Consider the following 25,590-nt stretch of genomic DNA (forward strand, 5'->3'; position numbering starts at 1 on the left):
GCTGCTTTGAGGAAGGAGTCCAGGAGAGCTGGTAGCAACTCTTGCGTTTTTGAAGCTCCCTCCAGAAAAGAGAGAGAGAGGGAGGAAGGAGACGAAATTGAGGTTAAACGTAAGGCAGAGGCCAGGAAGTGGAGGTGGGATCTGGTGTAAATGGGCAGAGAAGGGAAGATGCGCAGAATCGGGTGTTAGAAGGAAATCTGGAACTCCAGACTGTTCATCACCCTTTATAGCTAGAGCTCTTAGAAATCCCACCTGATTTAGCAATTAGTGTTGGGTCCCTTCTGATTCTTGCAAATGCAGGATTAGGAAATGAGCTTTTGATGAGATTGTCATTCTTGGACTTCAGATTCTACCGCTCACTTGTCATTCTAACAAAATCCGAGTGATACCTGCAATTTTAACTTCAATCCTTCTGAAAATTCACTTTCTGAGACTGCTTTTAAACAATTAGATTGCCTTTAAAACACCTGCCTCTTTCTTACAATTTGTTTAATATCTATGAATTGTAGACATTTAAATTTCTCAGTCAACATGGCATCACTAATCACAAGTGTATGATTAAAAACAAGCAGACATATTTATCTGCCTGAAGCACTAACAGTGCAGTAAAACCCGACTTATTGCTTGTAATATTTAGAATTAATGAATGCAGGGCTGAATAATTTATGATTGTCTTAGCACAAGCAAGAATTCAATTAAATTTGAACAAGAAACACCAAGGCACTTGGCAAAAAAAAAAAATCCCCTTTCCATTTTTTTCCTCCTGCAAACAATACCCTTCATTTCTGCTCCCTTGGGGCTGCTGGCAGAGAAACAGGTGTGTAAAACAGGAGCAAAACAGGTATTATGTTGCTTAAAAGTCATTCATCCCATCAGAGGAAGGGAGGAATCCAGAGATACCTGGGAGATCTGTCTGCTTGGATATCAGCTACCTTGTTACAGGAATAACAGCCCATTTGCCAGGAGAATGCAGCGGGGGGGGGGGGGGGAGTTAGCTTTTTTTCTCAGGAGAGTGCCCAAACTGGATTTGTGGGTTATGTTTAGCCATAGTTTGATTTTAGCTTAGCATTTTTTAAAAGCCAAGTCCAACCCAAAATGAGATGACAGGTAGGTAGGTGTGTTATGAATTAATTAAAACATTCCAACTGCTAAGCAAATGAAGGGGAGGAGGAGGAACCTAAAACTAAGGAGAAATTTCCTCCTTGCCTCCAGAGGTTGGGGATGCACCATTACTGGAGGTTTTTAAGGCGAGACCGAACAGCCATTTGCCCAGAAGGGTGTGGCTGGCTGGGGAATTCTGGGAGTTGAAGTCCGCAAGTCTTAAAGGTTCCTGAGGTTGGACACCCCTGGAATAGGGTCTCCTGCTTGAACAGGGGATTGGACAACCTTGTTGTTCTGTTAAATGCCAGATGTGTTTCCCTTATTCCTGGGCATCCCCAGCTTACCTTCACCTACCTGGCTAGAGTGTGCCAGGCTTTGGGCTGGGACTCGTAAACCCAGTTCTACATCACCTGTAGGCATTTTGACAACAGTCAGGAGGTGGCTGACCTGCAGTTACCAGGTACTCCTTATTCCCTCTCTATCTAGTGTGAGGCGGCCCTGAATTATTAAGGATATTTAACATAAATATATAGTCGTAACATCAGCCGGGTTCTTGTTAGTTTTAATTTTTAAGCACTGCTGCCAGTCTCAGACTAAACTGGTGAAAAGGGATCCTGTAACTCTTTGCTTACCTGCTGCTATGCATTATTAAATGTAGAGGTTGCCCTTACATCGACTTCCTTGGGCTCCTGGAATGGGACTGGCCTGCAGAAGGGACCTCCAGGGACCTAGCAAGGCCAGCAGAAGGAGCTGCAGGAAGGCAGGAGGGGTAGGGGGGGGGGTTCAACCTCCTCCTCTCATCTTGGCTTCATTTCTGTCCTCAATAATTAGTCTGTCAAGAAATTGCAGCAATCAAAGATCAGGCAGTGCCTGCTGCAACCTAATCTCCGCGAAGGTCCAGTGTCTCATTCTTATCAGCGGCATGAGCCAATACCAGCATCCTGGACCCGGAGGGCTCAGCCACCGACACGCAACATGAATTATTAAGCGTGCTTCGCTGGGACGGAAAAGTCTTTTTGCAGAGCTCCTGGCATCAGGTTCTGCTACGCCGGATCTTAAGCAAGCCAGCTCGCCAGAGTCCTGAATGGCTTAGTCGGACCGGGTCAGCGTTCAGGATCAGCGTTCAGGATGGCGGCCCAGGTAATGGTCAGCGCGGCCAAGGAGGAGGAAGAGAGGTCATTTTGGGGCGCAGTCTTGATGCCCTGGTGTTTCCCTCTCGGGAGTGTCCTGCTCTTTCCGTGGTTCAAAACTCCTGAGCAGGTGGGTAGGATAGAGCCCCAGATCCAGGCCTCAGGGTGTCCCCCTTTTGCCATTGCATTAATGGGGGGGGGGGGGGTTGTGAGAGAGTGGCTGACCTTGGCTCCTGTCTCTCCATTCATGCCCATGAAGTAAAGGCACAAATGTTCCATGTCATAGCTGGAAGAGAGAGAGAATTTGGAGAGCTAGTAACTCAGAGAGCAAAAATGTGTGTCTCCTCTTTCGTAAAGCCCAGAACCAAAACTTTCTTATTTAAATAAGCCCCAAAAACCAAAGGTTCCATAGAGTCAACACTGTAAAAGCAAATCTCTCCCCTGGAACGGGATGTCTCGGTGATTGGGGGCAGGAACTGTTGACCCCAAAGGTGCACCCAGCCACCCCACTTCCGGCTGCAAGCAGCTGCTGTGGGGCTGGATCTGTTCCTGAGGGGGCCAACTCTAACCAAGGCAAGCAACCTTGGCCTGGGTGAGCAATGTGGTTGAGGTGGGTCTCTTTCTAGCCCCTTAAAGGCCGCATGGCGTTACTCTAACACCACGTTTTCAAACTCAGCGACTTTTAAGACGTGTGGACTTGGACTCTCAGGAATGGAAGTCCTGACGTCTTAAAGTGGCCCAGGTTTGAACAGCAGCACTTTCACGGGGGTAGAAGGAGCGAAAATTGGAAGAGGGAAGCATTCAAGGCTTCAGTCCAATGGACGGGTCCCCCGTGGTCAAGGGTGTGTTTAACACAACACTTCTTAAAAAAATTGCTCTAGCATGTGCAAAGCCCCAAAGCCGTATTCTGGAATTGGAGACAGCAAGGGGGGAGGACTTGCTACCAATGGCCATTTTCTCTCCCTCCCCCCATAGACGGTTGTAGCCTCCAAGGGAAAGGAGTTTGTTGTCTTGTGGCTTTTTCTTTTCTTTCTTTTTTTGTGTGCCAACAATACCTGGCCGAGGGCGAAAATAGTTGCAGACCAATCCTTCATTGTACTCAGAGGCTGAGCTGGAAGAGGTGGCTTCGCTTTCAACCAGTCGCTGTGCGTCAGTCGGTTTGGGCCTTGTGAATTCAGTCGGTTTGGATGCTGGCCTGAGCCTTGTCCTGGGTTGGAAGCCACTTGCGATTCTGATTACCAAACAGGATTTGTAATTGTGCTGAACTGGAAGTCAGAGATGAGACGGCAGTAAATTTGAAGAAGGGTCAGGTCATTTCTTTGCTGTTTCATTTTTCTTTCCCGTGAGGCCGTTATGAAAATCTAATTTCCCAACGCAGTCAGCTGTGAAGCAGCCCAGAGCAGAATCTCTTCCTTCGTTTATTTATTTGTTAAGCAAGGCATGGCCAGAGGGGAGCGGGGGAGCGAGGTTTAAAGCGGGGGCTCTCTCGGCAGTTTGGACGATGTTAGCCAAAGCAAAGTTCCTGCCGGAGCAATCCAACTCTTGCTTCAGAGCTGCTGGGGGCTTTAGCTGTTCGGCTCTTTACCTGTTAAGGGATGGGCTGCTCCTGAAAATGGGGTGGGGGGAACCCTATGGGTGACTGGTGAGAGTGGGGGAAACTTCAGCCTCCCCAAAGTTGGGATAAGGCAAGGCTGCCGAGTTGGGAAGCAGATTTGGAGATATTCATGTTGGAATAGATCAGTCAGAGGCCCCCTGACCCTCGATTGCTGTGCGTTGCTCGAGAAATTCTCTATTTGCCCTCCGTGAAAAAGCCGTTTAGGGCCCCAAATGCTGAACGGGGTGACTGATATGGGGGTCCCTCCGAGGTCGAGCCCACCTTTGGCAGAAGAGCCTCAGAGGTTCCCGGTGCAGCTTTGCTGTGGCTGCTGGTGGCTTCCCTCTTCAGTTTAGGCTGCAGGAATGGCCAGGATTGCTGCCGCTGCTGTTGTAGGATCTCAAACTTCCTTTGAGCAATTAGCGCACGCCGAAGAGAAACAGCTGCACTGCTGCAAGCCATAAAAGGGGCCTTCCCCACACCACCCCTGGCTGTCTAGGTGGGGGAGGGCCGGTGATGGTCTGTGTACCAGAATGGAGGGGCTGCTGGCGGTAAGTGCTTCCTGGGGGCCTTTGGGGGCGGCTTCAGGATGGAAGGGCTTGCTTCTCACTCTATAAACCCTTCGGCTTTTGCAGGGTTAAAAATTCAGGGATCCTCCACGGACGGAGGAAAGAAGGGGAGAAGGGCTTCAGGTGTTTGGTTTGGTTTGGCTTTATTGGATTTACATGCCGCCCTTCTCCCAAAGGACTCAGGGTGGCGTACAACATAAAAACACATATAACAAAAGTTTAAAAAGATTAAATAGGAAATCCAATAACCTTCAATTGACAATTTACATCAAATTTAGGATTAAATTAAAATTGACAATTTAAAATTAAGAATTTATTTTATTTTATTCAGACCAGGCCGACTTTCTAAAAAAGCCAACTTTTTAGGGTGCGTCGGAAGGACCAGAGGTCGGGAATTATGCGAAGCTCCGGGGGCAGCTCATTCCAAAAGGAAGGCCCTCCCACAGAGAAGGCTTTCCCCCTGGGGGTCACCAGCCGACACTGCTTGGCCGACGGCACCCTGAGGAGGCCAACTCTGTGGGATCGTACTGGACGGTGGGAGGCTACTGGTGGCAGTAGGTGGTCTCGCAGGTATCCTGGGCCTAAGCCATGGAGCGCTTTAAAGGTCATAATTAGTACCTTGAATCGCACCCAGAAAACAACCGGCAACCAGTGCAGGCCGCCTAAAAGGGGTGTAACATGGGAGCACCTAGGTACCCCCATGATAACCCGCACGGCTGCATTCTGGACCAGCTGAAGCCTCCGGGTGCTCTTCAAGGGCAGCCCCATGTAGAGAGCATTACAGTAGTCCAGGCGAGAAAGGATGAGGGCGTTAGTGACTGTGCACAGGGCATCCCGATTCAGGAAGGGGCGCAACTGGTGTACCAGGCGTACCTGGTGGAAGGCCCCCCTGGTCACGGCCGTAAGATGTTCTTCTAAACTAAGCTGCGTATCCAGGACGACTCCCAGATTGTGGGCCCTCTCTGAGGGGGCTAACATTTCTCCCCCTATCATCAAAGATGGTACATGATGCACAAATCGGGCTGACGGGAACCACAGCCACTCAGTCTTGGAGGGATTGAGCTTGAGCCTGTTCCTCCCCACCCACATCCGCACAGCCTCCAGGCATCGGGACATCACGTCGAGGGCATCGTTTGGGTGGTTTGGGGTAGAGATGAAAAGTTGGGTATCAGCGTATTGATGATACCGTACCCCAAAACCACGGATGATCTCACCCAGCGGTTTCATATATATGTTGAACAGGAGGGGTGAGAGAACCGACCCCTGGGGCACCCCACAAGTGACGTGCCTGGGGGTCGATCCCTGCCCTCCAGTCAACACGAACTGTGATCGATCCGTGAGGTAGGAGGAGAACCACCACAAAACGGTGCCCCCCACCATTGTCTATCCAATGGAAGGATGCTCTGGAGGCCAGGTGCCACTCTAGAGGTCCTCCCCCCACCCCAACCTCTCCAGTCCTCTCCCTAAATAGCAAAGTTGGGGGGGGGGGAGAAGACATGTTAAAATTGGTTGCCATAAATTGAATCCCTGCAGTGTTTGCTTTCTGGAGTGTAGCCGTATTTCAGTTTGGATCAGAGGATGCACAGAGGCCTGTTTTGCCAGGACAGTGTGTGGTTGTTTATTGGCCTATGAAAAGGAATCGGAGGTGCTGTTCCCTGCTGTGGATCATTAACCTCCTGAAATGTTTTGACAAGGGGAGCAGGGAAGAGTCTGGCAGAGCAGCCCTTTGAGGCAGCCAGGATAGGATAGGAAAACTCTGCTCCCTCTGCCCAAAATCAGGAATCAGTCTCTCCCATTCACCTGCTTTTCCCATGATTGAAAAGAAAAGAAAACAGGGTCAAATAAAATGGGTCCTTTCGCTTTTCCCAAGGAGGCCTGGGGGCCCTTTGAATGCCCTGAGGCTCAGTTTTCAGCCCTGCTCCAGGGGGGGAACATTTTCACCCCATTCTGAGCGGAGGAGGAGGAGGAGGCTGGGGCAGGAGCCTTGCCTTCACCCCAGTCTGGGGCTCAGCCCTGGGGATCCCCAGCCCACCGATTTGGGCTGCTCATCTTGACCCAGGAGGACTGACGGCTTCCTTCTCCGCTTCTTTTCAGCTACGTCCTTCACCTGCCTTCTAGAGCAGGAGAACGATCTGGGGGATCTGGAGGCCGGGGGTGGGGTGGGGGGCGGCTGTTCTCCGGCAGGTGGGACACAAGGAGATGCTGGTCTCCAGGTCAGAGCCGGCCTGGACCTGCCCAGGAGGAGGAGGAATGGCCAGGAACAGACCCCCATTGTTGCTGTCATCAACCTGAAACAGCGTCCAGGGAGGCAGGGGAACTCTGACCGTTAGCCGCCCCATTTATCGGGGCTGTTGTGTCCCGCCCGGCCCTCCCCCTCCCCGCCATTTCTCAGATTAGCCCGGGCCGCGCTCTAAAAGGGTCCTCAGCCGGGCTTTTGTGCCCGGAGTGCCCAGTGTGAAATCTGCAGTGACGTTAAATGTTTTCTAATGAATAATTATTGAAAGGAAATGGAGGCATATCGGTGTAAAGGATTGTAGGGTATTAAAACGTTTTATGCGACGGGTACAAAAATGTTGTCCTTCACAAGCACTTTGGGAAAAAGGCTTTAGCTTCTTTTCCTTGTGAAGGGGGTTTTGATTCTCAGGGGATTATCTCTAAGCTCTTTCTGGCCCGTCTCCTGGCGGCCGTGAAAATGGCCCACGAAGCGCTCTCAGGATGGCACCCCCGAAGCCCCTCGGAGGGTTAGAAGTTTTAGGGGCTAGAAGAAATGTTTGAACACCGGAGGACTTTCCCCCCCACCCCCATTTTGGTTGATGGCTCTTTTTTATTAAGGCTGTGCCAAAATTACAGGCGAGGGATTGCCGAAATTGCCGTGGGTGTTTCTTGCCCACCGCTCAGCCTCAAAATCTGCATTTTCTGTGGCTTCAGAAAGAAACAAGGCTAAAGTTTGGAAAAAGCTGTGTGGGATGCAGACCCATTTAAGATTTTCTTGTTTCTAGCATTCATCCTTGATGTTCTTTTTAAGCAGCAAAGCAAATTATCAAATGCACATTACCCTTTGGAGTGAAAGCTTCTATTAATAATGAAATTAAAAAAACTAATGACAAACCCCATAGATGAAGGCAGCCGTGTTCAGCCAGGTAGATTCTTGATTTGTATAGGAATAGCGGATGCCAGTTTGTAGACTTCAAGTTCCCCCCACTTCTTTCTTGGAATTTTGATGTGGTGAAATGATTCTGGAATCCACACTTTTGCAAAAAACCCCGGTGGTATTAGATGGCTTCAGAGGCAAAAGGCAAAGGAATGGGGGGAAGGAAGGTTTTGCACTTGCTTTGAGAGCAGAATTAAACAGAGGGAAGAAACCAGGGAGAAAACATGGGAGACAGGCAGGCAGGCAATGTAGGTCACTTCCAGGCGGCGGGTGAGTTTCTCTGGGGGGGCTGGGTGACAAAGCCAGTCCTGGGCAGAAGCCTTGGTCTCTCTGATGGGACGTTTACAGTGGAGGAAATTGACTGCAACGCCCAAAGCTGAATGGCTAGGAGAGTCAAAGGCGGGAGGAGAGGAGAAGAGCAGCCCCCTCCCCAAATTGCTACAGTAAAAGCTGCACATTGTAGGCTTACTTGTCCTACTCATATATTGATGAATATATTCCTGTCCTAAGTCTGTGTTCATGTGAATAGCATTCAAAATATTCATAAGCCGTAATGTGTTGGTTTGAGGCAGACCTGGTTCAAACTGTCATTTATTCAAACCGTGGACTAATTGTGGACCTTCCTTCACGGCTGTTTCTCCTTCCTCCCCGTGAGGTTCTCTTTGTGTGTGAACTTTTTAGCCCGTCTCCAATAGTTGGGATATGGTAGCAGGAAGTGGCCAGACCTGAAGAGATGCTCAGGGGGCAGCAAAGGATCGGCGTCGGCTTTCTTGGTTGTCCGAACGTTTGTAGCCAGTAGGCGGGGTGTGGTGTGGTGGCTAAAGAGGCTCAGCTGTTGTAGAACCTTTCCCAGCCTGATTCCCTCCAGAAGCAGCTGAGATGAACAATCCAATCGATTCTGAAGACGGCAGCTTTTTCTGTCCTTTGATGGGCTGAGAAGGAGCATCAGTGTGGATGCTTGGCTACTTGAGAAGGAGCCGAGGGCGACCTCTTGTGGAGAAAAGGGGCTGGCAAGGCGCATGTGGCCTTCCCAGCATCCTTGCAACCGGTCTCCCTCGGCCGGCGCCTCTCCTGGCTGGGGCTTGGAGGAAATGAGACCCACACCAGGCATGCCCCTGTGTTCACCTCTCCATGAGCGGCCTCGGTCTTTCTGAAGGTTTTCTCTGGGGAGGGGGGTCCCAAACAACTGTAGCATGTAAGGCATCTCACCTGTTTCCCCATCTTTCCACGTTAGGGAAACACACCTGTGACCTGCTGCTTCTTTCATAGTGGACGGGTGAGTGAGGGGAAACACCTTTCGTTCTGCAGCCGTGGATAAGCTCTTCCTGATGAAGCCTGGGTCCATCAGTCCTGACAGGGCCAGGGTTGGGCATGTTCCCCTACATTTATGGGGTTAGGGCACCGTTTCCCAACCCTGGCAATGTTATTTTAGATAGGTGGACTTCCACTCCCAGCCGCTTGCTGGGACACACTGGGAGTCGACTCCTGCCCACCTGAAGCGGTTGAGAAATATACCAAGTTTGACTGCGGGGCCAGCGAGAAAATACTGTTGGGTGCCCCAGCTGAGCTGGAGCAACTGGCTTTGAATTAGCTGCCCTTCAGATTTTCACCTGCAGAAATGTTACCCAAGAGGCAGGAGAGCATCGTTGAAGCAGAGCTTTCAGACTTCGGTTGATGTCCTTAGTGGGGCCTGCAAAACATCCAAACCAGGCAACTTCCTGTATGAGGACTTGTAGACATTGGCCTGTTACAGGAGGAGGAAAGAGCTGAGAGACCCAGTGGCTGCTACCAGGCACCTCCTGATTTGGAGTGGCAGGATGAATTTAGATGAAGACTCTAAGGCTGTTAGGGACCAAAATTGGTGGCCCTGCAAGGAGAAACCCTTCCTTCCTTCCTTCCTTCCTTCCTTCCTTCCTTCCTTCCTTCCTTCCTTCCTTCCTTCCTTCCTTCCTTCCTCCCTCCCTCCCTCCCTCCCTCCCTCCCTCCCTCCCCTTCTCTTTTCTTCTTCTCTCTGCCAGATACCTCCTTGCTGAGATGTTACATCAGAGGACGATTCAGCCACTATCTCTTTCTCTCTCTCTCTCTCTCTCTTTGACTGGCTGGGGGAGGAGAGGACAGGGGTCATTTGAACAATGCTGCCTTGCGTGGCCAAGAGATCCTTCCCCCCCCCCCCCCGGCTCCTTTCTCCCTGCCAAAGAGGTAGAAGCGAGAGGCAAGTTGCAGTTGGGAGTGAGGTGAAGTGAGAACGGAGCGTTCCGAGGGGCGTCAAGTGGAAAGAGAGGCACCTCGGGAGGGGGAGGGGGGGAGAACGAGGTTGGGGGACTCTAATCCCCAGGCAGCTCCTGGGCTTTCAAGACTGCTTATTCATCTCCCTTTCTCTCTCTGGGGTCAGGAAAGGTAAGGCAGCATAATTGTTGTTGTTGTTGTTGTTGTTGTTGTTATTGTTATGCTGGGTCATCTGCAATTTCACAGTCTGGTAGGAGCCTGAACATTTCAGCACCTGAGAATATAGGTAGTTTCTAGCAGGGTGTTGAGGTTTCATTTGTAAAATCAGGTCCAATAAATTCTGACTTTCCAAATATTGAGGGAGTCTATTAAGCATTGCTCCAATCCCAATGGATGTCTTTTTTCAGAAGGGGGCAAATTTGATCCCCGGGGATCCTCTTTTTTTCCCAACAGTTCTTCCACAATCCTAGCATCGCTCGATAGAGCCGCCACATCAATGAACCCGGATTTCTTCTTTTCCTGGCTGTGACACAGGGCATGTTATGGCGGGTGGGATGCTAAGCCAGACCTCCTCAGATTCATTTTAATTGGCACCTTTTCCGTTGTAAGCACTTTTTTCTGCCGTGCAAAAAAAGAAAGCAGCCGTTCATTCCTAAGACTGAAAACACTTAGAAAGCAAAAATCTGCCATAGTGGTAGAACCAGATCTCTTGGCGGCTGAGGGACTTATGCCTTGGAATTGCAGAGGGCTTCACCCCACAGTCTCGGATATTCACTCTGTGCCTGGATATCGATGTTTCATTGATATAAAAGCCACAGTTTATTTCATTCCCGCATCTTGCCATGTTGGGCCAAGCAAGGGGGTCCCCCTTTTGTTGTCTCCTACCCCAAAAGTTGGATGGTGGCCGAGTTTTCCCTAGACTGGAATGTCGAGTTGACTCTAAGCCCCTCCCAGAGGAAAGTGGGATGGATGGGTTGTTGGCTTTTTTTGCAAAATTCCACTGGGAAATGGGGAGCCCGGTTCTCTTAAGCATTTCCTGTCTCCATCTATGCGCTTAAGTTGTCCTTGTCCATCAGGGGGAAACAGGTGGCTCTCTTGACCGAGCCTGAGAAGACAGCCAAGCCTCCTGAAAACGTTGGCAGGTTGCAGGCTGGGAGAATGAGGGGAAATATTCTCACGATTCGGAACGGTCCTCCAGGCAGGGCCAATCTGCCACAATAGGTTTAAGTCCCAGCCGGCAAAACTCACAAAGGGCTCCTTTGTGAAATCAGCAGAAGTGAAGCACAAGACTCGAAACCGGCGGGGGGGGGGGGGAGGAGAAGGTGCCGGCCATCCCCGATGGGGAGAAAAGTTGTGCCAGGAGCACAACTGTTAAGAGGATTTTTCCAGCCTTTTGGAGTCTCCTTTATCGCCTCCTCCTCCTCTTCCTCCTCCTCCTCCTCCTCCTCTTCCTCCACCACCACCTTCTCCTCCTCCTCCTCCTCCTCCTCCACTCCCTTCCAGCACTTGTTACCTGGTTGGGTTATGAAATGCCTGCAAGAAAACAGCCACTGCTCAGGGAGCACCAATAATAGCAAAGCCTTTTCCACAGAGAAAACGTTGACCTTGCAGATCAATCTCTGGGTTGCAGATTCGGTAATTTGGTATCAGGAGAGAGAGGGGGGGGGGGGATCTGATCTTTATCTGCTCTGGGCTCCAGCAGAGCGAAGAGCTGCTTCTGTCTCAGGCAGGGCAAGGAGCCAGGCCAGGCTTCAGCCCAGGTCCAGCTACAGGATGCCGGGGGATGGGGTGGGGGGCTGCCTCTGCCTCTGCTGGGAGGGCCCAAATATTAGTTCTTGGGCTAGAAGCTAGAAGGGACGGCAGTGTAATTCTAAGGCTGCAGCTGGCACTTTGTATCCAGCGTGGGTGAAAATATTGCAACAGAATTCCTTGGCTTCAGGAAAAGGAAAGGAAAGGAAAAACCAATGTATCCACAGAGAGAATGCCATGGGTTTTTCTCCCCTTGTTTTTGTGGAGTTACTCGATGTGCCAACTTGGCTACATAGATTAGAATAAACCACTCTCCAATTCTGCAGCCTGGGAAACTGGGAAAGGCAGTCCTGTGCGTAGAACTTGCCAAGGTTTCTGCTTTCTGGTTATCTCCCCATCCCTTGGGTGCCCATCCCCAAGAGCAGAAGGAGCGCCTGCTGACTTATCCCTCACCCCCTAACCGGGCCGTTTCCTTGTGGGCCTGCAGAAGGAGGCGGTGTGGAAGAAGCCCCACCAGCTGAACATGGAAGGGGCCCTGATCGCCCGCGACAGGGTCGGAGTTCAAGATTTTGTCCTGCTCGACTCTCACACCAGCGAATCGGCTTTCTTGGACAACCTGTGCAAGCGATACCGGGAGAACCTCATCTACGTAATGAAGCGTGAAACGGCCGGTCCATTTGGAAGAGGGGAGGGGAAGAGGATGCTGAAATAATATTAGACCAGAAGTATTGGACTGAATCCGAGGGGCTGCTGCCTCTTCAGGGTTCAAGGGAGGATTTGAGAGCCAGAAGACAAGCCCGCGAGGGGTGTGAGGAAACGGGAGGCTGTGCCCCTCTCCTTGATGGACGGCTGGTGTGCCCAACCAGCAACAGCTTCATCCCTCCCTCTGGCCCTGGGGTAGGAATTGGGGTGGCTGAAGCGGCAGCTCTGGTCCCAGAGCAGTGGCCTCCTTCTTCCTGATGGCCCTGAAAGGACACCTCGCTGTGTGGCTCTCAGGCTCCTGGGAGGGGGGAGTACCAATCTCGGTGGGCGTTGGATGGTGACAATGCCACCCCCCCCTTTTGCTCTGAGGATCTCGCAGGCCGTGGTGAGTCTGCTCATTGGCAGCCTGAATTCTTCTTGCTTTTCCCTTCCAGACCTACATCGGGACTCTTCTGGTCTCTGTGAATCCCTACAAAGAGTTGGACATCTACACGGTCAAGCAGATGGAGCAATACAAAGGGGTCAACTTCTTTGAGCTGCCACCGCACATGTGAGCAAAGATGCCAGGCCTTTCCCTGCCCTGTGGCATTCCTTGGGTCCAGATGGGATCCTCCGTTCGTATCCATCCATCCATCCAAACTTAAGGGGAACTAAAACACAGAAAGATAGCCCCCCCCCCCCCAATAATAATCATACACAGGAAGTAGTCTGAGTGCTGGCTGGGGATTATGGGAGTTGAAGCCCCAGCTGGAAAATACCCCGTTGTGTTATCCTTGCCCACGGGGGAAGCTCTCCCTCTGTCCCCCTTGCGTCTCCTCCAGCTATGCCATTGCAGACAACGCCTACCGGCTCATGTGCACCGAGTACACCAACCACTTCATCTTGATCTCCGGGGAAAGTGGAGCCGGGAAGACTGAAGCCTCCAAGAAGATCCTCCAGTTCTTCGCCATGACCTGCCCTACCACCGAGCAGCTGCAGATTGTCCGTGATCGCTTGCTCCTCTCCAATCCCGTCCTGGAGGTGCCAGCCAGGGGATGCGGGCTCTTGGTCCCCATGGTGGAGGGACTTCCCCTGACGGGGAGAGGAGGAGAAGGCTCAGCCACCCTTCAATTCCCAACTCTCGTTCCCCCACAGGCCTTTGGAAATGCCAAAACGTTACGGAACGACAACTCAAGTAGGTTTGGGAAGTACATGGATATCCAGTTTGATTTTAAGGTACAGCTTTTAAAATATTTGGGGTTTAAAAAATACCTTGCATTTTTAACTCTTTAATCCGGAGTAATGATATGTAATGAAATGTTATCTTCTCAATGCCCCTGCGAAGTAGGCCAGATTGGGACTAAGAAAAGATCACCCGGCAGTGTCCTTTCAGACTGGGGGGTGGACGGGGTGGACGGGAGGATGTGGCACAGGAGCTCTGCTTCTTTGTTTCTGCTCCTTCCAGGGTGCTCCTGTCGGTGGACACATCCTGAGCTACCTGATTGAGAAATCCCGCGTGGTGCACCAGAACCCCGGGGAACGCAACTTCCACGTCTTCTACCAGCTGCTGGAGGGGGGAGAGGAGGAGCTGCTGGAGGGCCTGGGCCTGGGACGCAGCCCTCAGAAGTACTCCTACCTGGTGCAGGTCAGGTGGTGCAGCTTTTTGTCCCCAGGCTGTCATTTCCAGGTGTCTCCTGCATCACCCTGGCTTTGCAAAAAGCTGCAAGCTGTTTCTCTCTTCCGCTGTAGGGAGGTTGCGCCAAAGTGTCTTCCATTAACGACAGAAGTGATTGGAGAACAGTCCAGAAAGCCTTTGTGGTCATTGACTTTGCCCCGAGAGATATTGAGGTAGGGACCTTAGGTGGGGCAGTGAGGGAAGGGGAGTGTTGTATCTGTTTAAAACAGACCTTTTCCCCCTTGCTGACGAGGGTGAGTTACGCTGGATCTGACTGCGTTTCTTTGTCTTCCTTCTCAGAATCTCTTGGGCATCATTGCCAGTGTCCTGCACCTGGGCAACATCCAGTTTGAAGAAGACAGCAATGGCCACGCCATCATCACCAACGGCACTCAACTCCACTGGATCTCCAAGGTGCCAGCTGGCTCTGAATTAATTTGGGGGAGGCCAGCCCAGGGTGCAAGGCACATGGCGTCCCACCCTGGCCACTGGCACGGAGCACAACCTTTGCGGGCAAACTCTTTGCCATGCTGAAATTCAACGACAATTCCCTGCACTGCTTCCATATACTGTGGTGTGAATGCACCATCATAGGAGTAGTTTCGAGCATGGGGTGCACATCGCATTTGAAAGCTTCCCTCTCTCCCTGAGGTTTTGAGTTGCAGCACTGATAAAGAGTTGAGCAGGCGCCTCTGGTGTATCGGCTGTTGTCTTTTTTCCCTCCTCTCTGTAGCTTTTGGGCGTCCACCTGTCCATCCTTCAGGAGTCTCTGACCCACAGGAAAATCGAGGCTCGGTTTGAAGAGGTACCACTCGTTCTCCCTGCTCCTTTGCAAGAAAATAACACGGCAGATCTGCCCCCATGTGTACCTCGCTGTGATTTTCTTCCTCCTGAAGGTTTTAAGCCCGCTAGACGTGGACCTGGCATTTTACGCCCGTGATGCCGTGGCGAAAGCAATATACGGACGGACGTTTGCTTGGCTGGTCAACAAAATCAACAGCTCTTTAGCAAACAGGGTTGGTCCTTCATTGCTGTTTGTAATGGTAGCTTGTATCAGTGGTGCCAGGGCTTTTCCATTCCCACTGGGGCTTGAGAGGCTGGCGGTTGACTGGGGTTGCTTGGGGGTTGTGCACAGACACTCGAAGGACCTTCCTGTTGGGACCCCCGTTGTTTGTCTTTGTTTGGTAGGACTTCAGCAGGAAAACCGTGATTGGGCTGCTGGATATTTATGGCTTCGAAGTCTTTGAGACCAACAGGTAAGTCTCCATTCGCCCTAAATCAAACCACATTTTGAAATGTTTGATGCATTAAAAAAATGAGATAAACTAAAGAGATACAAGAACATGGAATTTGGAGAAAGAGCAGGAGGAGGCAATGATCATACAATCTCCCTTCCTCTAGTTGGGGGTGGGGGCGGTAAAAGTGGTTCAGAAACACTTCTAGAACATGACTGTTTTAAAATGAGTCTGTGTGTGTGTGTGTGTGTGTTCAAGTTTTGAACAGTTTTGTATCAACTATTGCAATGAGAAACTCCACCAGCTGTTGATCGAGATGACCTTGAAGGCAGAACAGGAGGAATATGAGCTGGAAGGCATTGAGGTAGCTCTTGCTTCTTGCTAACCCTTCTTCCCTTTAAACCTTCTCCCCCCCCTCCCCCTCCCCTCCCCCAAGTCTAGGCCTGGTAGCCCCAGGGCCGAAAAGAGGCGCAGGAAGAGACAAAACATGAGCTGCAGTTGTCGAACCATCCCGGAGGCTACCTGGGGGTGGGGGTGGGGTGCCCCTGTTTCTCAAGTTGGAATTTAAATGCTCCGAGGATTGGAGAAGGCAAGGATCTTTCGCAGGGCAAAAATGTTTTTTTTACACCAAGCATAAACTTACTCATTTGATCCAACCACTGAGTCAGGTCAAGCAGGTCTTAACAAAATCCTGCCAAATTTGACCAAACCAGGATCCTTGATGTGAAGAAAATGTTGGTATTCTGAACCCAAATTGTGGACAATTGTGCTTTTCCCCAAACATTTAAGACTTCTTCCTAGAGATCATCTAAATTCTGATTCCAGGGGCTGGTGGAGATGGACGTACTGTTTTAAGTAGAATTTTACTTGGCCAAATATGGCCGTGCTGTGCCTTGATCTCCTCTGTTTTGCTCCCAATTGTAGTGGGAACCGGTTCCATATTTTAATAACAAGATCATATGTGACCTTGTGGAGGAAAAGCACAAAGGCATCATTTCCATACTGGTAAGAAATCAGTGATTTTTGGGTATGTTTACCCACTGCCTATAGGAGTGGTTCCAAACAAGGTTGCCCTCTAAAGGAATTTTGGGTACCAAAAAGTTTTTAAATAGCTGAGGGATTCTATCTAAGGGTTATTGACTTTCTCACAAAACTACAGTTCTGTTTTTGTAGCGTAGTGGCAGAGAAGGGAAAGTGGACCACAGGGTGGTTTTATAGGACTCGGGGCTGACCTGGGAATGGGGAGCACTTTGAAATAATTTTCTTTGCTGTTTGGAGATGCTTTCAGTGTCCATTTTTCTGGTTCAGGAGACCTCCAGATGTGCTGGCTGGCAGCTGTAAATATAAACCCATCACATCTGGTTTAGATTCAAGAACCACCAGACCCATTGGCTGTGCCCCACTCATAACCATTGACCCGGATTTTACAGCCGGATTCACTGAACAAGTTAGAATAGCCCAGTTCAAACCTCACCTTCAGCCTCATAGACTATTTATTGCTCATGTGGGGAGCCAGCCATGGCCTTCTGCCTTTCTTTTTTAAGGATGAAGAATGCTTGCGGCCCGGTGAAGCCACTGACCTGAGTTTCTTGGAAAAACTGGAGGAGAAAGTAGGAGACCATGCCCATTTTGTGACGTAAGCACCGTGCCCTTCTTGCTGGAAGGGATGGGGTCATCTCCCAAGGGCCACTTACCTTGGCATTCCTTGGAGAAGACCCGAGTTCAACCTAGTGGTGGGATTCAATTTTTTTTTACTACCGGTTCTGTGGCTTGGTGGGCATGATATGGATTGGTGGGTGTGGTTTGGTGGGCGTGGCAGGGGAAGGTTCCGGCAAAATCCCCATTCCTTCCCGATCAGCTGGGACTCAGGAGGCAGAGAATAGATGGGGGGGCAGCCAGAGGCGGTATTTGCCAGTTCTCCAAACTACTCAAAATTTCTGCTACCGGTTCTCCAGAGCTGGTCAGAACCAGAATGCCACCTCTGGTTCAGCCCCACCATCCTTGCCTCTGGGTTGGATCCTGGCCCAGCTGCCAGTGGAATCCTCTGCCAATTGGGAAATCCCCTCTTCTCTTTCTTCTCTTTCTCTCCGCAGTCGAAAGCTTGCAGACATGAAAACACGGAAGTCCATCGACTGGGTGGACTTCCGCTTGCTTCACTACGCGGGAGAAGTGACCTACTGCACACTGGGTAAGAGGGTGAGGCTGACGTGGGGACCAGTTTGCAAGGGACTTAACCTATGATGCTTCCCTCCCTCCTTGTTTGAAGCTCACGAGAATGATTCCTGCTTCAGGGGACAAAAAACAAACAGCCAAGGAGGCATCAGACTGATTGGAAGCAACTCCTTCCTAGATTTCTTTCTTTAAGCCACTTATCTTGGCAAGAGGCCTCCTCCAGCTCCCATTGAATTCAACAGTTTGGAAAATACGTTTGTTTGGAGAGGCCGGTGAAGTTTCTCTTTCTGTGTCTCTTCTCAAAAAACCCCAAAAACCTCTCGGCAAAAGAGTCTGACGTCGATGAGTTCTGTAATCCCAAGATCGTAATTGTTTAGACTGTGTTTCTCAACCTTGGCAACTTTAAGGCAAGTGGACTTCAACTCCCAGAATTCCCCAGCCAGCATGGGGGATTCTGGGAACTGAAGCTCAGATATCTTAACGTTGCTAAGGTTCAGAAACAGAGTCTTTGCTAAGATCACTTTCTCTTCTCCTGTCCTGATTTTATTAGCATTGCTTTAACTTTATTTCCTGCCGTCTTTAGGATTTTTGGAGAAAAATAATGATCTGCTTTACCGGAACCTCAAAGAGGTAAGAATATTTTGGATCCGTTGAGGAGGGCGTCTCTCTTGCCTTGTAGTTAAGGGATAGAAACAGAAGTAGAAGAGGTGCAGATGAAGGAAGGGTTGCCGGAATTCTTAAGAGTGGGTGGATTTCCAAATGGAAAGGATTGGATGTTACGGATTCTGTGACCTCGTGCTTTCACCTGTTTCAAGGTGCTGTGCAATTCCAAAAATGGCATCTTGAAAGAATGCTTCCACTCATCGGAGTTGCACAACCGGAGAAGGCCAGAGACGGTGAGTGCCCTCCTCGGACGGCGAGACGAGCTCTTGAAATGTTTTAGCTCAGAGCCAAGCAATAGATTGGCACTTCGTAGAACTGGGGGAGTGTCTTTCAGCAGAGGAGAAATTTCTTCAGTGGGAAGATTGCATCCCTTGCTCACGATTAACAATCTGGGACAAGGCGCCCATGGAAATGGGGCTTGCACACCATGCCCAGAGTGCACACAACGCACAACATAATTGGGGATCACATTCAACTGCTTGCAGCTGCATCCCTTCCATGCTTGTAACTGAGGCCTTCTGACATGCCCAGGTTGCAGCTCAGTTCAAAGCCAGCCTGTCCAGTTTGATAGACATCCTGATGTCCAAAGAGCCTTCCTACATCCGGTGCATTAAACCCAATGGGGAGAAAGAACCTGGTATGGAGACCTCTGGGCTGGAAGGGGGGGAGGGGGGCTGCACGACTTTCCCCCTGTGGTGGTTTCATTGATCTGTCCTCAGCCCAAAAGGTCTTTTGAGGGCAACCTGAAATCTGGGCTGCCCTGAAAACAGCAGCTAACATTTCTCATCCCCCCCTGGAGAAATCGGAATTCCTGGACTTCAAAACCTAAGGAAGTGCTGGAGAAGCCAGAGGCTTCCTGTCTCAGGCCACAGGGGTGTGGCAGGTGGATGTAAAGGTCCATCCCTCTTGGAGCACTTCTGCAGCCAGCCAAAAGTTTTGGTGCATTTGGCCAGTAGAGTTTGGACCCTGAGAAATGAGTAGGTTTTAACCATGAAGGGGTGGCAGAAGAGTGCGAGTGCCCTGAAAGAGCTGCCGTTTTTTTCTGCAGACAAATTCGATGACTCCTTGATAAGACACCAGGTGAAATACCTGGGTTTAATGGAGCACCTTCGGGTGAGGCGAGCTGGCTTCGCTTACCGTCGGAAGTACGAGCACTTCCTGCAAAGGTGAGGTTCCTCTCCACTCCCCCACCCCACTCATTGCCATGGCTGCAGTAGGAACTGAGAACACAAGAGGGAGGGGCATCTACTCCACCACCACCCCCGCCAGCTCCAACAAAACATTCTGCTGGGGATTGGACACCTGACTGGCACCCTTTGCACGTTAGGAAGACGGAGGTCACCTGTGGAGCTGTGTGGTTGTGCAGCCTTTGATCCCTTTGCCGTGGGGCTTGTGGAGAGGATCTGGAGTTGGCATCCTCTAAACAAGCTTTACCCATAATCATGATTTCTGGGGAGGGAGGCGCCTGGGTCGAGAAGCCGGGGGTCAGCTTAAATTCTGTGCTGGTCAGAAAAAGTTATGGGACTCTGGGATGCCTTCCACGGCTTGGAACCCATTTCTCCTGGCTGATTCCAGGTACAAGTCTCTCTGCCCGGATACCTGGCCCCAGTGGCGAGGCCCTGCAGCCAAGGGAGTGGAGAAGCTCATCCATCACATCGGCTACAAGCCCGAAGAGTACAAGATGGGAAGGTAGAGGAGATGCCTGCTGTGTTTGGGACAGGTTTGTGCAGTTGCTGCCCATTAAAATGCACCTTCTGTCTCCTTCAGGACCAAACTCTTCATTCGTTTCCCGAGGACGCTGTTTGCCACCGAAGATGCCTTTGAATATCGAAAACACCTCCTGAGTATGTGCCTGGGCCTCTTTGGGTCACGCCCAGGAGGGTCTTTTTCTACCTGAGCATTGTCTTGATGAAGTCATCCTCTGAAGGCCCCGGATGGCCCCCTCATAAATGCAGCGTCTTGGTGCAAATGTTCTTCTAAGGCTGCACGAAATCCCTCTGCTGGGCTCCTTAGTCCAGCCCTTCTCTTCCTTCCCTTCTCTTTGGCCAAAGAGAAGCCCCCAGGTTTAGCACTGCAAGCCAATACTCAGGTCTATTTAGGATTCATTTGGGAGGGGGGGGGTGTCTTCTGTGCATTAAGATGGTCCCATGCTCCGTCTCTCACGGAAGAAGCCAGGTAGCTTTGATGGGAAAGATATCGAAGAGCTACTTACTTCCAGCCCCGTCATTCTTCTGATGCATCACAACCCTTGACTCAGTTTCAAAGTGGATTCTAGGCTAGAAAGTCTCAGGTTTTGTCCCTGGGAACTGCAGTTGGAAGTGATGTTTCTAGTAAACAAAATGGGAGTTATACAGTCTGGTTTAGAAGGGCCTCCTTTCCCCACTACTAAGGGCTCCCCCCTCCCAAGAAACAGAAGGGACCTTCAACCTGCTTTTCCCCTCTCTTTCAGTCTCCAGAATCCAAGCCAAATTCAGAGGTTGCCTGGGGAAGCGAGAATTCCAGAAGAAGAGACAAGCCGGTAAGGGTCAGTTGGCCAGAACCGAAAACCACCTTCAGCAGAAGGCTTGGCAAGGGCTGGTTTCTCAGCTGGCTTCCTGGAGACCCTTTGTGAAACTTTGCTTTGCTTGCCCTCCGTCTGCTGAGGAGGAGGAGGAGGAGGAGGAGGAGGAGGAGGCGGCTCTCCTGGGTGAGCCGGGGACTCTTTCTCTCTTGCAGCCATCCTGCTGGAGGCGGCCTGGAGGGGGGTCCTGGCACGCAGACTGGCCAAGAAGAGAATGTGGGCAGTGGAGACAATCCATAAGTAAGTTTCCTGCCTCCTCCGCCTGGGATCATCCCTCCCTTTCTGGTGCCTCTCGGCCAGGGGTGAAATTCAGTTTTTTTAAACTACCGGCTCTGTGGGCGTGGCTTGGTGGGCGTGGCTTGGGAAGGATACTGCAACACCCCCATTCCCTCCCCACTCGGGGACCGGCCAGAGGTGGCATTTCCCAGTTCTCCGAACTACTCAAGATTTCCGCTGAACCTGTTGGATTTCACCCCTGCTCTCGGCTCTGAGAAGAAATCAGGGGGCTCCCCGATCATTTGGTTATTCCGTGTCTTGCACGGATGTCTGTAAACACACACACACGCACACGTCTGCACCTGAGAAGGCACCTGGGGAGGATAAGAAGGAGGGTCCTGCGTGTGGCTTTCCTCCCTTCTGAAGGTTCTTCAAAGGCTTCATTCACCGGAGGGAGCCCCTGAATGCCCACAACGTGGACTTTGTGAGGTTTGTGCAGTACACCTACCTCATGAAACTCAGGGATCACACTCCAAAGACCGTCGTGGACAAAAGCTGGCTTAAGCCTCCAGAGATCATGCAACAAGTGAGAACGGGCTTGTGGGAAGCCTCCATGTTCAGGGGCAGTCTGTTGCAGAGTGAGTCAAGAGAGGAAGCCTCTGGCTTTGCTGTCTGGCTGTGGGTCCTCTCTCTAGGCTGCTGCGGGTGGGGGGGGGGGGTGAGGGTCTACAGATGCTGGGTCTCTCCAGCTCTTCTGAGGTTAGCTGAGGAGTAGTCAGATTAACTTAGGACCACATTTGACTTGTACAAAACGGGATTGTGAGTTGGAGCGCCACCTGCTCCCTTAGGAACAGAACCTGGGAGCTCCACGGGGGTCTGTGGCTGATTATAGTGTCCACCTCCTGTCCACCTTCTCCCCTTCTACCACTCAGACCTCTGCTCTTCTGAAGACCATCTGCAAAAGGAATCTTGTCCGAAAATATTGTTGTGGAATCACCGCAGAGAAGAAGGCCCAGGTGGGACTCCGAGATCTTCCGATGCAGAAGTCTTCCTGGTGTCCTGAGGGGGATAAAGCCAGACTAATAAAGTTCTTATTTTACCCCCAAACAGATGGAGCAGAAAGCTGTTGCCAGTGCCATCTTCTCTGGGAAGAAGGTTGGCTACGTGGAAAGTCTGAACCAGCCCTTTCTCGACAGCCGACTGGGTGAGTAGCTGAGTGTTGGCAGTCCCTGTTGAGAACTTGGCTTGACTCAAATGAAGGGTTCTCCCTTGTTGACTGTCAGGATGTAATTTGGGGGTGGGTTTCAGGGAAAGCATAGAATGGTGGAGGTGGAAGGATGATCCCAAGGATCATCTGAGGGGATCAAGGTCCCCTCCAAAGCGCCTGAAACTGAAAGCAGGGCAAGAAGCAACGGATGGAAACTGATCAAGGAGAGAAGAAGGAGGAATTTCCTGACACTGAGAACAATTAATCAGCGGAAGGGCTTTTGTGGGTCTTCCAAGACTGACATTGTCTGGCATGGTCTAGGGAAGGCTTCCTCAAACTCTACGGCCCACCAAGGCAAAGTATCCGGCCTGTGGAGTGGAGGGATGAAAAGCAGCTGCCAGCTTGTAAAGAAGTGCTTTAAAAGTCTTTAAAAACAGCCCTTCACATATTTTTCACAACCATGTGATCCATTAAAAGTCATTAAAAGTCTTTAAAACACTTTAAAAAAGCCTTTCAGATGTTTTTCACTGCCATGTGATCCATTAAATGTCATTAAAAGTCTTTAAAAGGGATTAAAAGTCTTTAAAAGTCTTCAATAACAGCCTTTCAGATGTTTTTCACTGCCACGTGGCCCAGGGCCGGTGGGTGAGCAGGGAAAGTCTCCACATTTCCTAGCCTTTTCAAAATCAGCTGAAGTTGGCTAACACTCATTCAAATACAAGGCAGTATAAAGCCTGAAGGAGGATTCACCCACTGCTTTGATTCTTTCCATGTATAAAGTACACCCACCAAATTGGTTGCTGAACAATTTTGGTAGATATTCATGTGTGTACATTACACATGCACAGGTGTGGCAAAAAGGAAAGCAGTTTGTGAATTCTAAACTGGCCATGCCCACCCAGTCACGTGACCACCTAGCTACCCCAACAGCATGAGGGACCGTGAATCGGCCCCCTGTTCAAAAGATTTGAGTACCCCTGGTCTAGGGTTTCCTGCCTCAGCAGAGGGTTGGACTGGAAGACCACTAAGGCGCCTTAAAACCTATTCTGTTATCTGGTCCAGCAGGAAAAGTAAATCCTTATTTAAATGAAATAATGAAGTGAAAAATAAAGACATTTCTGGCCTGCCAGAGGTTTCTTCGAAGACCTCAGAAGAGCTTTCTGCCCCCTTCTCTCCTAGGGGAGAGCGACCTGTGCCCCAAAGTCCTGCAGATGATCCGCCACGAGAAGGTCCAGGTAAGGCAGAGAATGGCATCCCACAGGTAAGCGGGGGAAGAGCTCCCACCGTTTTCTCCCTGCCTCCCATGCTGCAGACCCAGCCCTGCTGCGGCTCTTCAGCTCCCTCTTGTCTCTTGCCTGGTTTCCAGTATGTCACCCCAGTGGTGAAATATGACCGGAACGGCTTCAAACCCCGAGAGCGACTGCTTGTCCTGACCCGGGTGGCAGCTTACGTGGTGGAGACGGCTAAGATCAAGCAAAAGATTGAGTACGCCGCCCTCAAAGGTAACCTTGGGCGTTGCTTCTCTTGGGCAGAGGGACTCGGTCCTCGTCCCTGAAGTCCTCGGTCCTCGTCCCTGAAGTCCTCGGTCCTCGTCCCTCTTTGTGACTTTGGAGCAAAACCTTTGGACACACACAGGGGGGGGGGATTCTGCCCCCAGGCAGGCTGCCAACGGTCTAGGAGAACCGGCGCAGAAGCTAGAATTTCCCACCAAGTTAACCAGAGCTCTGGTCTAAGTACAGGTTTTTACCCCATCAGTATCTGGAAGGCAGCAAGGCTGTTGAGGCCAGGTGCTTTTCAAGGACAAGAAAAAGGAACGGCCGACTGAAAAACGGCAGAGGCATAAGTAGATGAGGGGGGTGGGTGGGTGGGGAGGGGTTGGGGAGGGGCCTCTCAGGAACAGGAAGGCTCCAATAGGTTGGGAAAAGGTGGAACAAGGACATCCTTGCAATTTCACCAAAGGCCCCTCCGAAAAAGAATCGTCGGGGAAGGGTATTCGCTTGGTTAATGAAACATTCCTTTTCTTAAAAAGAAAGAGTAGGAACTTCTTTCGCATTTCCATAAAATTGACCCTCTGGGACAGAGGTTAGGTGGTCTCTTGTTCCTTCTTCTCTGCAAGGCATTTCCACCAGCAGCCTCAGCGATGGCATCGTGGTCCTTCATGTTCCTGAAGAGAACAAGCAGGAGAAGGTAACGGGGCTCAGCTGTTCTGGAGACCCTCCCGCTTCAGGACTTGGTCAGAAATAAGGGTCTTCCTCCAACCTTCCTTGCAGGGAGATGCCATCCTGCGGTGCGAGCACGTCTTTGAAACCGTCACCAAGCTCTGCATGTTAGCCAAGAAGCCGGACCTGGTGGCCGTGGTCCAGGGAAGGTAAATTGGGGGCTGCCTTTGCTTTGGCATGCTTGATTTTTTTAATACCATTGGATTAAAGCATCAAATAATTCAAGGCTTCCCTTTCACAACACCCAGCAGTTAAAATCTGAATCTCTGTTTCTCCTTCAATCTTCCAAAATGTTTGTTTTCTCAACCAAGATCGGCTTTGACTCCTAGGGCTTGGGGGAAAGACCCTGCAGACGAGCCCCCGTCTCTTCCTCTGCTGCCGAGTCTGGCCCTGGGCAGAGGCAGCCAAAGGCAGCAGGCTCTGGAGCCCCGGTAGAATTGCTCTGGTTTCCCCTGTTTTGTAACAGCCTCCAGTTCCAGATCAGCCCTGGGAAAGAAGGGACCATGGTTTTCACCACCGGGCAGGAGCCTCACGTCTACAAAGCCAAAAACGGGCAACTCACAGTGGTAAGGCCTCTGCAGCTCCTCAGGCCAGGGTGCTCTGGGGCATCCAGTCAAGCCTGAATATGACTTCCCTCCCTGGCCAATTGGGGTTCCCCCCCACCCCTCAAAAGATAGGAGGAGATTCTGTGGAGGTAATCAGTCAATTTGTTTAGCTAATGCAGTTTGATATTTTTTTTTAAATGCCTTCCTTTTTTATGTAAAGAAAAGCAGCCTCCATTTCTCCACAGGTGTTTCTTTGGCTGAAGCTACCTAGAAATAAAAAAACTGTTTTTATGTTTAAACCTCAAAGGTCTCGACCAAGATAAAGTCCTGATGGGGGAAAAGCAAAGCCGAGGGTCATCCGTCACTCTTGTCTGCTTGGAAAGGAAGTCCCTGAAATCACCTCCGTGGAGAATTGAGGCTTTCTTCGTAAACCTGCTCAGAGGCCGAGGCGGTCAGGTGGCCGGAGTTGAGGTCATTTGCATCTATTTTTTTAAAAAAAACCACCGTGAACAATGTCCCCCCATTAATCCCAGACCCTGTAACGGCCTCAGTGACCCTTTCCCAGAGCTGATGCATAGATTGAGCCCTGAGTGTTTTTGTGATCCTTTGCTTCAACATTCCAGTTGGCTATAATTTAACCATTAACTGCCCCAAACGCCCCCCCTGCCCCCCCCCAGCCCTGGTTTTGAAATGCAGAACTCCAGAAAAGAATCTCAGTATCAAAAAAATGAAGGACTCCAAACACCCCTTCTAAGGAGGTCTGGAAGAGGAGCAATACGGCCGGCCGGGAACCTCTGCCCTGGGTCTTGAGTGAGTCTCTTTTCAACCAAACCCTCTGCAATGTCTGCAGGGGCCCGGGGGGGGGGGTCAGGGGGTGTCACAAGCCCCATTTGTGAA

The 25,590-nt window shown here is 50.8% G+C and overlaps 1 protein-coding gene across 4 annotated transcripts; it reads left to right on the forward strand.

The window, feature by feature from the left end:
• The first annotated feature begins 98 nt into the window (after positions 1 to 98).
• On the forward strand, positions 99 to 25,376 carry MYO1H (myosin IH). 4 transcript variants are annotated; one of them, XM_081966651.1, is made up of 32 exons: positions 99 to 817; positions 1,933 to 2,241; positions 12,008 to 12,169; positions 12,657 to 12,772; positions 13,044 to 13,242; positions 13,357 to 13,437; positions 13,667 to 13,846; positions 13,951 to 14,049; positions 14,177 to 14,290; positions 14,610 to 14,681; positions 14,773 to 14,892; positions 15,065 to 15,132; positions 15,370 to 15,475; positions 16,036 to 16,116; positions 16,656 to 16,747; positions 17,205 to 17,299; positions 17,867 to 17,913; positions 18,099 to 18,179; positions 18,478 to 18,583; positions 18,995 to 19,112; positions 19,522 to 19,635; positions 19,714 to 19,790; positions 20,396 to 20,464; positions 20,662 to 20,746; positions 21,149 to 21,308; positions 21,655 to 21,738; positions 21,833 to 21,926; positions 23,109 to 23,164; positions 23,296 to 23,431; positions 24,046 to 24,116; positions 24,200 to 24,297; positions 24,430 to 24,608. In XM_081966651.1, exons 2-32 carry the CDS (start codon positions 2,230 to 2,232, stop codon positions 24,581 to 24,583), a joined length of 3,147 nt encoding a protein of 1,048 aa, XP_081822777.1. In that variant the 5' UTR covers positions 99 to 817; positions 1,933 to 2,229; the 3' UTR covers positions 24,584 to 24,608. The 4 variants fall into 4 exon arrangements, with proteins under 4 accessions (XP_081822777.1, XP_081822776.1, XP_081822778.1 ...); XM_081966652.1 differs by lacking the exons at positions 99 to 817; positions 1,933 to 2,241; positions 24,430 to 24,608 and adding exons at positions 4,204 to 4,376; positions 24,615 to 24,714; positions 25,001 to 25,376; XM_081966650.1 differs by having other exon boundaries at positions 99 to 2,241.
• Positions 25,377 to 25,590: the final 214 nt, after the last annotated feature.

Source organism: Natrix helvetica (genome assembly GCF_964273705.1).
Source record: "Natrix helvetica genome assembly, chromosome: 14".
Taxonomy (NCBI): domain Eukaryota; kingdom Metazoa; phylum Chordata; class Lepidosauria; order Squamata; family Natricidae; genus Natrix; species Natrix helvetica.

Coding starts and splice junctions, on each gene's coding strand:
- MYO1H (XM_081966650.1), top strand. Junction 13,847..13,950: donor AGTACTCCTACCTGGTGCAG/GTCAGGTGGTGC, acceptor CTTCCGCTGTAG/GGAGGTTGCGCCAAAGTGTC. Junction 15,133..15,369: donor GAAGTCTTTGAGACCAACAG/GTAAGTCTCCAT, acceptor TGTGTGTTCAAG/TTTTGAACAGTTTTGTATCA.